Consider the following 11,832-nt stretch of genomic DNA (forward strand, 5'->3'; position numbering starts at 1 on the left):
TTAGGAGTACAGGGTGGATGTAACGAGACATACGTGTACATACAAATACTCTGGAAGACTCTGGGCAAGCGACAGTTCAAGTCGCTTAACGTCTACAAACTACGGCTTCTTTGTACCATATAAAGGGTAGTTAACCACAAAACAAATGCTAGTGATTTCTTCTTCGGTTGCAACATTTCCTTCCTCGAATTAACAAAAAATTAATAAAAATGGTTTTGTCATAAGAAAATGCTGATAAAATAAGAAGTCGTATGACTCACCTATATCCACCTCCCCGCCCAAACGTGTACATTCCAAACGTAGTAGCTCCCGTTTTCACGTATGAATTTTGTTTCTTTATTTAGGAAAATGTTAAGCATTAAATGAAAAAAATGATTGATGTGGTCATCATATAAATGTTGATACGAAAAAGTAATTTTCTGTGAATGTTGAAAAATTTAGGTGCATTTCGTTTACATATACATGTATTTGATGAGAATCGGTATTGTGTTAAAACACATGCATAAAGAGGAAAGATTTACAGAATAGATACGCATTTATATGCACATTTTTTTTGTTTAAAAAAAGTGTTGGTGATTTTTTTCTCTCTCTCTCTATAAAGTCAAGACCTCTCACCGTATGCAAACCCAAAAAAATTAGCAAAAATTAGAGCAGGATAAAAACTTTCCAAAAGAAAGAAAGATAGATAGATAGATAGATAGATAGATAGATAGATAGATAGATAGATAGATAGATAGATAGATAGATAGATAGATAGATAGATAGATAGCCGGATCATTTGATAGAAATTTAATCTACTTCACTCAGGACCTATCTGGAGAAGAGCGTCTAGATCGAATCGATTAACAGAGGTCATGTCACCAATTTTTGCAAAATGCAATTTTCTATTATTTAATATTCAAACCGTATATATTTTGTTTGATATGTTGCATTCTTAAAGAAGACATTTGCTTTTCTTCTTTAAAATTTGAAGTTGTCAAAAAACTAGTAACTGTGTACATGTAGCATATCATGTTTTGATCAGAAATAATACACACTTGAACTTTTTTAATATTATACATTAGTTTATTATTTATACTAAAAATATGATTCATATTAATTTTATTTATGAAGATTTTTATGTCAAAATCCTAGCTACAATAAAAACAAATAAAAAATGCTACTCTGCGATTTCTCTTACCAAACTAAACACATTCTGTATAGAGAATTTCATAGAAAATATGATAATTAAAATACGTTTATTAATTTTCCAATATAGATAAAAAAAAATCAATATAAAAGAAATTGTAGGTTCCTTTTCGTAATCGTGTGTTATTTCTAAAGTTTAAAGTACAAATTTGACCGCAGAATACGTGGGTGGTTTTAATTCTAGATAATGGTTGCCACATTGCAGCCTTATACATTTCGTATAAATGTTAACATCTATATTGCATTTGAAAACGCTGGCGTTTTTCTCGCAGGATAAATGCTTATAATGACAGTTTGATTGACACGTGAAATTTACAAGAGGTTCCGCGCGCACATTGCAAAAGTTGATAGCTCTAAAATGTTAGCATCCCAGCAAGTATAAACATGCTGTAGAGGTGTATATTGCTATTTATCAGGGAGGCTTCCAAATTTATATTTTCAACACAACTGTTTTCGTACAATTGTAAATTGTTTAATCTTAGGTTGATCAATTATTTATCTATAAAATTCATTGTGTGTTTTCTGCGAATCTTTAAATCTTGCTTTCATAATCAATAGTCATTTTGCCGACTGTAAATCTCAAAATTCAAATCATTGAAAAAATGTTTTGAATAACATGTTAAAAATAATTTAATAAGAGGAAAAGAAAAGGTTTGGTTGGAAAATATTAATTGCTATACGTGCATGGGAAGTGGGGTTTCGGAAATGTTCACTAGCTTAAATAGCTTAAAACAAACAACAAGCAAAAAAAAAAAAAAAAAAAACAAACAAACAAAACTGCAAACTGGCGGCTGGTTCTGTAAGAAAAAAGTAAATAATTACGTGATTCCAAAAACTTTAACTAACTTTGTTTCTATGATTTTTTTTTATTGTTCATGTGTGGTTGATTAAATCCTTACAATCCTAATTTTTATTCTACATCAAATTAAGATACACCTACTTGTATTACAATAAATGAAAAAAAAGAGATAAGTATAAATAAATACTATTAGAAAAAAATTATTTATGAATCAGGTAATTTATTAATGGGTAAAAAAAAGACATCTTTGGTAAACATATATGTTACATTGCAGAATTTGAAAAAAATTAAAACAATTTATAACAATTTTCATGAATTCTAAAACTTTAATGCAACATATAAGGTCATATAGAAAATAAAGTTGCATAAATCATCAAATTTATTAATTCATTCTCTTGATAATGTATGTATCTAGGCAAAATGTTTATGAAACAGTGTATTTCAAAAATGTCTCTTCGTTGACAAAAATACTGTTTAGTCCAAAAAAAGAGATTGTTTGTATTTTGTACAAGTATTTAAAAATGAGATAATATACCAAAACTGTAACAAAGAATAATTAGCTGACGGATTTCATTTTTTTTTTTAGAAATACTACTTACTTTCATTCAGAATATCTTTTATTAAAATTCTTTCTAAAGATTTGTTATTTGACTCTATTTTCTTAATTTTTCATCTTCAGAACAAATGTCAACCGTAAACTCAACTGTATACATTTACGTTAATTAAATTTTGTTAATTGTGAAATATCTACATCCAATAAATGTGATTCCCTCTATTTCTTATGGAAATTAATTGCAATTCATACCGCTATAGAAAATGACAGGACCGAAATCTATACGATCCAGTTCTAACCAGTTTACTGCTCGGTCGAAACCTCCAGCAACCTAAGAAAAATCATGGACTGCGCGAAATAATCATGATATTCCAACATATGAGGACTTGGCTATTTCTTTTATCTAACTATTGATTTACGTTAACAATAATTTAGTTACTTTTACCTTCTCTTTATGGTTAATTCGATGATTTATTAATAGAAAGATGTAATATAAACATCTTTGCAGAAAAAAATTACATGTACATAACCCGCTAACGCAATGTCGCTTCCGCCATATCCCCAAGAATCACCAAAGAGAGCATGTTATTCTTCTCAAGTATGTGAACAAGTCTGTCCTTCATAGTGTTTTTTTTAAACTATTTTATTTCTTTAGTCTTCATCTTTCATATTTTTTAAAAGCACATTTTTTTTTGGTCTTCGTGTTAACTTTTATATTTTATCCATATATTTTTTCAAAAACATAATGTACAAATGTGAGTTGAGTAAATAATAGAGTTAAATTGAATTGATTTTTTTCATTAAAAAAATTGCCGTCATATTTTTTGGCTTTAAATATTTCGTATATCTGTTATTTATCGGATAAATTTATATTTTTACTTGCCATATTTTCAAATTTTTTATCAGTTGATTTTAACATTTATATATCAATTCTTTCGATTTCCATCCGCATAAGGCATTTTAAAATATGAAATTGCCAATGGGTTATGTCGAAAATGATGTCAAAATGATTGCAATATATTAGCTCGCATTCTCCCTGGAAAACTTGAAACATTCCACAAATTTGGTAAAAGTTTGACTAAAACTATTATCGTATCAAGAAAATTTTATTTATTTTTTAAACTGTTTTCTAACTTTTTTTTCATTTTAAAAACAGTTGACGAATGACAATACAGTTGTTTTGCATTAGGATGTCTACAATTCACTTTTTTTTTCTGGAACGAAACTAAAGTTTTACCTCATTCAGTGCATCTATACTCCTTATGGTTTAAATTCAGTGCGTTTACTCTGCTCCTTTCTTAACTAAATAAAGCATTAGAATTATTTAATTACACGGGTTTTGTCCGAGAGTAATGTAATTAAATTAAATTTTCCGCCGATAACAAGATGATAGCCATTTTCCCATGTCTCACTAGCACTATGTACCGAGGGCCACCAAAAATTCATTCAATTACATACATTAAGATATTATTCAGTTCAATTTAATTTAATTTCATTACATTATAACTTTATTTGATTTACAAACTTGCAAAAAGAAGTATCCGAAAAGATTTGAAGTGTTCGAGAAATGTTCGTTAGATATTTGTGACACATCTTAATACGATATAATTTACAGATGTCCAAATGGCCGCTCTATAGAACACCAATAAAAGCCCTTTATTACACTTCTTAAGGGTTCTTGGCATGAAAAGCCGTCAAGCTCAAATATAAGAATGAGCAGAATTTTTCAAAAATAGCTACTTTTGATAATTACAGCAGTCTGTTGCAGAGAAGTATACCCCCATTCATGCCGGTATGAAGCCTTAAACGACGATGAATTGTTGAAAATTGAAAGTGTATAATTAGAAAATTGGTGAAATTATAAAATGATAGCCCTTTAAATTGATAAAACCGTCATATTATGTCAACAAAGTAATATTTGCTAATTTCTTTACTTTCGGTTAATTTAAACATCACCGTAGTTAAACACAATCGTCTTATAAAAGTGCAAACAGTTTTGCACGATTTGAAATGAATCTATCATTGACAGACTGCCGTGTCTATTTCTTGGCGAATGAACCAATAAGAACCCATTCCTGTGTGCCGATACTTGACGTGTGCTCCTCAAGGTCCAATTGAAATCATCTGAAAAGCTATTGACCACCGCCTCTTGAGCTGTCGGAGGGCGGCGCAAAGGAGGGACCTTTCACTTTATTTTCAAATGATATCGTATCAAAACTTTATACTTGTGATATAGTTATATCCCGTCAAGAATTTTGTCAAATATTAAAAAAACTCGGAGAGAAGAGATAGATAGATAAATAGACGGAGAGAGATATAGAGAACAAAACTCCACTCAGCATGAACCCAGTAACAGCGCTCTACCCCGTCACAGAGAAGGGGACCCGCAAACCTAAGTGTGCCCGCTGTAGGAACCATGGAATGGTGTCCTGGCTGAAGGGCCACAAGCGCCACTGTAAATTCAAAGACTGCAACTGTGCAAAATGTAGCCTAATTGCCGAACGCCAGCGAGTGATGGCCGCTCAGGTAGCGCTAAAGCGCCAGCAGGCGGCCGAGGACGCCATTGCGCTCGGACTCAGGTGCGCAACAGAGGGTTCACTTCCTATCATGACTCAGGGCCCGCTCTGGGGCCCGGGAACTGTGTCCCCACCTGAGGATAAAGACAAGAAAGGAACTGACAGCGATTCCGACGATTTAGACGACAATTCCAGCGATGACAATGGTATGTTTGAGATTAAGTCTTCCCAATATCTTTTTGACTAAATAGACGGCAGGACGTTATGAAAAATCCGAAAAGTAGTACTTCGATTCTAGGAATAGGAAAAATTTAAAGTAAATTAATGTCAATTCATATCAATATTCTGTCGTTCTTTTTGTAATGAGGAGAAATGAGAACTTTTTAGAGTATTTTTTTCTACAATTTCATTCACAAAATCATAGATATTCAAAAATATAAATCATGCTTTAAACGATCTATAATAAAAAATTAATTTAAACAAATACATTCAATACTTTTTTCTTTTTAAAAATTTTACGTTGATATAAAAAAAATGTTTCATAAATATGAAACATAACGGTATTTTGTAAATATAAAACAAAACTTTATCATGATTGTTTTTTTTTTAGAAGATTTTTATACCGTCAGTTAATTATATAGTCAAAAATGTAGCATACACAGAATCATTATAAAGTATATAACTTGCATATAAAAAAAATTATTATAACTAACTGTGGAACATTGTTCTTTTAAATATTTCTCAGAGATTGATTTTTTTATTTGCTAAAATATTTCTTTTGAGCGATGAAAATGTCTGCGAAACCAAAACGATATGTGGTATCCAAATGTAGATAGAGTATAGTATTTCTATAACCGTCGAGAGATAATAAATCTCAGAGTTCGCGATCGTGTCAAGAAAGTGTTTATTTTGAAATGATTAGCTTGTGGTCAGTTGAACGTTCGTTGAATTTGCGGCAAATTATAGAACATATTATATCTATCGAATTATATTTGTAGTTTTAAGTGTTTTAGTTGTAAGTTATTCAAATTATTCAAAATAAACTTGTTAACATTAAAATATACCGGTATATGTAAATGTGAATAAATGATAGGTTTTGTCGAATTTATTGTTTAAGGAGCTTTCCTCTTTTTATTCAATTTTATATTTTTTCTTCATTTAGTGTGCAATGTGAATAAAAGTTTTTATTTTATAGATAACAAAATTAAAATAAAATGACGCACTTTTCCCCATTATTTTTGTTAGCTAAGATTGATAATTATTACGTGTATTACCGGGTAGCTATGAATTTTTAATTGTTGTTGCTATGGATTATGACTATTATTGTCAAAATAATAATTTAAAATTTTATCATTATCATAGAGCCAGCTACAAAAGTGGTAAATACTGCGCCAGAGCCGACCAATTCACGCCCCGACACATCCACCCCTGACTCCGGGGAGGAGATGGACCCCGCCCGGGTAAAGCCCTCCGTCCCATCGACATACCCCCACTCCCTTCTCCCGCCCAATGCCTTTCTACCGGGACGTTTGTCTAATCTAGAAATACTAGAGAGAATATTTCCGTTTCACAGGAAATCTGTTTTGGAGCTTGTTCTACAAGGCTGTAATGGAGATTTGGTGAAATCCATCGAACAATTTTTATCCAGTCAGGAGAGCATGCTTTCAAGTCCTCACATCAAGTCCGACCTCAGGCCACATCCCTATCTACAACCCTTTCAGTATGGATCAGCAATGAAATCTCTGAACGGTATCTCCAGGTTGTCTCAAAATGGGCCGGGCTCGGCCTTCACCCCGTTTTCGTCTGCAGGGCCTTTCAATCCATCTGCGATCCACTCGGCCTTCCAATCTCATCTATCAAATTTCTCGACAGACAGTTTACGTCCAACTTACATGGCTGGTTCAACAAGACCTGACATTTTTACGCCGAACAACCAACTGACGTACCCTCGCCTGCATCCTCTGACATCAGCGCCATTTCCGGGATTTTTCAGTGGTTCGTTCCCGCTAACCCCATACAGACTTGATATGAGTGACGTCAGTTCCTGTCACAAACCTCACTCAGACAAACTTACAGGAAAGGGTTTAACCCCAGAAAAGGGACACGAAGCAGATATGTGGGACGACGCCTCTCGTGAGAGAGAACGAGAGTAATTTGTGACCAGTTATTGTAGTAGTTTATGCTTTATATCACATGGGGAACATTTACGCTGAATTTTATGTCTGTGTTTCATTTAATAAAACTGTTACAATCCACATTTCTATTTGTTTTTTCAGTTGATTGTTGCAAAAATCATCAAACAGTAATTATGTCTTTTTTTATATATGAAGAACTAAAACGTCACTTAGTGATTCACATGTCTGATTATATTAAAATATAAATAATTGAGGACTGTTTTTAAGCAGACGACTAGTAGATCGGATAACGTGTCACACGGAGAGTCCACTCTCTTAACTTTGAAGGTCCCATCTTTATTTGTTGAGTTTGGGTCGCGATCGCTTAAATCTGTTTATAAAAAGTCAAATGTGGTCACAGTTTACTGAGCAAATCAGCTTTGACGGCGCGGAGAGGTCTATCCTATGCAGATTTGGTGCTGATGTGTTGACTCTGATCGCCACTTCACACAGACCTGTGTTTGCTTAGTTATTTAAGTTCTGAGACAGTGAGCTGGAGTTGACGATCTTTAGTTGATCTATATCAATAGATACTGGGTATCTGATACATGTCACCGCCAAACACTACACACAAACAGAAGGGACCAGCCGTGCCCCCCCCTCTCTCTCTCTCTCTCTCTCTCTCTCAGACAGATATGGCTAAGTCCTGTTCATACTAATTAAAAGCTAATAATATCCGTTAACTTTTCGATCGAAGTATTTACTTAGTATGTATATACAGCAACAGATACAACGAAAGTTTTCTTTATTCAAAACAAAGCTAGTTTTAATGTCTATATAAGTAATCAATTTCTCAAACACCGCCAGTTACTCGCTAGTGCGTCTTTTATATGGCAAACAAATGAAAGTATCCAAACAAGGAACCTATGGCGCCATGCTGTTCATGGAAAGAAACATTTGTATTTTATTGTCAAACAAGCGAATTAACCGTTTCTTTTTGTCTGTGTAAACAAAAAGAAGAAATGATGTCGCTTTCTTTCATTGCAAATTGGACTCTTTTCGTCTGCTACAGTAACAAAAGCGTGGCATGTAAATTATCTTTGCAAATTAGCAGTGAAAAGACCATGTTGGATTACTTTATTTCTGTTTGCTTTCTTAATTCATTGATTGGATTGTGTCGCCTACATTGCTTATAAATGCATAACAAATACTGTAATTCCCTTCAGGAACTTATCAGGTGCACAACCTTTATATACAGAGCCTATACCTTGTTTATACGCGTATTTAGTTTATAACAAGTTCAGATCTACGACGATCGTACAAGGAGGAGGAGGAATAACTTAAGACTTCTGTATAATCGTAACTAATCTTATCAATTTCATCGGATATTCTTTAATGAACAAACCTTATAAGATACACTTACATATTCCAACCTTTTCCATAACCACCGGTTTCTTTTACTAGCGTTACAGTGAAACATTTGGTTGCTGATGAATAATTAGCATTTATGAATTTGGTCGTAAGTCGTAAGTTGTTTTGAGCTTGCGGTCGATGAGACGTCGCCAGCCTGCTTCGTCAGAAGGGCTCACCTATAGGGCTTATCTACACGCTAGAGTGTATCCAATGCAGGGACTGACATCCAAGTGTGCAAACTTTGTACGTTTAACCACTTACTGCCATCTTATGAGCGATAAACGACTCTCGGGGGAATTTATCCTTCAATAATGACAGTTATAATCCTAATAATCAAATCTCATTTGAAACAAAGATGTGGAGAGTTCCCGGGGTGGTCCCACACAGATAGAAAATGTAATTTTCCTCTTGTTCCTGATAACTTCAGATATAAAACGTTTCACGAACTTTGTTTGGGTCGGATGTAATTGACCCTGGGTGGCAATTTTTTGTCGACAGATTCCATGCTTTCTACAGTCGGTCTGAGGTAGCGGCCACTTCATTGGAGCTTTCGTCGTCACTTTCTGTGTCAGATATTTGTTCACATCAAAATTCAAAGCTCACTGAAGGGGATATTTGTTGCCAGTTTTATTCATGACGTTTTTAGAATTTCAGTTTTCAAAATTAAGGCAAGTCTTCTTATTAGATTTGTTATCTGATTATTTGATGGGAATGCCACAGGTCTTTTGTAACGTAGCGCACCTCTGTCTCAAGGCTAGTACATGGTAACTGCTCTGGGCCAGGCATACACAGAATAATATCGTTATGGTATAAATATTTTTCCTTGATCGGAATGCCTAATTTTACGTAGATTGATAAACAAGCAAGTAATTTTAGGCAGCAAACGCCTCAACATCTGATTGGCCTCTCTCGGATTACCAAGTATACTGCAGGCTGTCGTGTTCAGGACGGACAGTATATGTGGTAGCCCTACTGCCGACACTGTAAACTGTACTATAGAGGAGAGGCGGTCTATGTGTTAGCTAGCCCTTAAACCATTGCACCACTATAGGCTGCCTTATTTGGGGCGAACAGTAGATCTATATGTGGTAGTACAGTCCTGTTACCACTGCCACATTGGGGAATGAACATGGACCTACCTATCTGTGTATGGTGTTGCACCAGAAGTATTGCTTGTTGGAAACAGAAAACAAATATTTAAAATGATGGTTATCGGTACCTATACACAGAACTATTGCCAGCGCTCTCGGGCGCTAGCAAATTCTTTAGTCTTTTTCACTGGAATAGGCATGCTCGACTCCATGGTGGGGGATTCTGGGAATAATGCAATATATCGTATTAAATTTTAGATAAAGTGTACCATTTAAATTTCGTTTTATCATCTTCACATGAAGTTTTGTGTTTTATTATAAATGTCAAAAAGTAACAGTAGCTTAGGTCTTATAAAGCAAAGCGTAATTTTAAATATTATAATAAATAGCTAGCTTTAACTTAAATATCTTCAAGCTCGGAAAACAACCTCGGAAATGTTTTCCGAGCTTGCCGGAAAGGCCCGAGAAGATACGATTGCTACAAAACAGTACCAATAGTTCTTAAAATTTTCACCTCGAAATTGAAATTAAAGTAGATACATAATGATTAAGGCACATTCAATGAGCTATGACATTGCCGATATGAAGCCCACTCTTTAAAAAAAATCACAATTCTAAATTGAGAACCCACTCCAGCATTATTCCAGTACACCACTGTGCCTTCCTATTGTTAATTAATCGATTCAGAAATTTAAACCAATGTTTTAGAAATCAGCTTTTTGTTTTATGATGGCTACACGCTAGCTCACCAATCTTTTTAAAAGATAAGCGTGTCGTTTTATAACATTGGTGAGTTGCCACGGAAGAGTTTTTAGATTTGTATTATAGTATCCGTGATTAGGAGGATTGTGGGGGGACCTCTTTTTAAAAATTGGTACATAAGAAATGCATGAAAGTTGTTGCAAACATATACAATCTTTTAATTTTTCTATTCATTTTTTCTCATTTTATTATTTTTCTTTATTTATGATCTGAAAAAAAAATCCTAATCCATCATATTGTCATAAGACTGAAAAACCTCACTGAATAAACTAATACTTATTTTTAGACATCTGCGTTTAACTATTAAATTTAGAATGATAAAATTTTGGAATAGATTGTCAAAATAACAAACAAACAAATAAAAAATGATTAATTTTGTTACCTACTTACCGGTATCTATCCACAATAATATTGTTCTATGTGTTTAATTCCAATACATTCTATGAACATATAAAAGTATACAAAGAATTTTTTTTAAAAGAGCATAAAATCTTAATGATACGTGGATAATGCAACATTGAGAGAATATAAACGATTGTTGTATTTTGTTAAGCAAACCCTAAATTGTCAATAAACTAGTACATGTACAGTACATGTATCATCAGAAATGGATCTGAGATTGTTAAACATCTTGTTAACAAGATTCGATAATTTGTTTACCAATGAAATTTTTGTATTTAGAAATTACTTAGTCTCCAATATATATAAATCAAATTCTTCAATTCTTCAAGCTTCAGAACAAAACCGAGTAATCTCATAGTACCATCTGAATCAGGCATATAAAGAGTTTAAAAATCCAAAATACAAAACTGCTATTTGGCGAGTTCATGATCATGTACAATTATAAAAAAAATATATATCTGTCCAAAAGTAGAAAAAGAATGTACAAACAATACAAATAAGACGACCAAGTACCTCTTTGTTGTTTTTATTCATTAAGATATGTATTTATTTATTTTGTATTTAAGAAAATAGCCGTTGTAAATTACCTGAGTATTTTCTTTAAAATAACTAAAAATAGAGCAAATCTTCTAGGTTATTACTGCTTTATATATTTTGCTACTTTGTAGTTAAACTTCTATGTTATTTTATGCAAATCTCAGAATAGATTTAATTGAATTAAAATGAATCACTATTGTCTCAAATATCTACTAAAGTGTTCCGAGACTTCCAGACAGTCTCCAAACCATCGAGGACGGATGGGTAGAAATCCCATCATTGTCGTCGGCATCGGCTGATGATACGTCGTCATTGAAAACATACCCTCAAAATGACCACCAAGGAGAGCATCCGTTGATAAATTTTTAAAGCAATATGAGGTGCAATTTTCATGTTAAAATTTTTTTTAAGAAAATGTTATTGTCTACTAAAATGACAAAAAATATCATGTTTTTTA

At 33.1% G+C, this 11,832-nt stretch overlaps 1 protein-coding gene across 1 annotated transcript; it reads left to right on the forward strand.

Moving 5' to 3' along the window:
- The first annotated feature begins 4,730 nt into the window (after positions 1-4,730).
- Positions 4,731-7,307, forward strand: LOC128166671 (doublesex- and mab-3-related transcription factor A2-like). The gene is made up of 2 exons (XM_052831974.1): positions 4,731-5,262; positions 6,419-7,307. The coding sequence occupies exons 1-2, from the start codon at positions 4,881-4,883 to the stop codon at positions 7,207-7,209; spliced, it is 1,173 nt and encodes a 390-aa protein (XP_052687934.1). The 5' UTR covers positions 4,731-4,880; the 3' UTR covers positions 7,210-7,307.
- The last annotated feature ends 4,525 nt before the right edge of the window (positions 7,308-11,832 follow it).

This window comes from Crassostrea angulata, chromosome 10, assembly GCF_025612915.1.
Source record: "Crassostrea angulata isolate pt1a10 chromosome 10, ASM2561291v2, whole genome shotgun sequence".
Taxonomy (NCBI): Eukaryota; Metazoa; Mollusca; class Bivalvia; order Ostreida; family Ostreidae; genus Magallana; species Magallana angulata.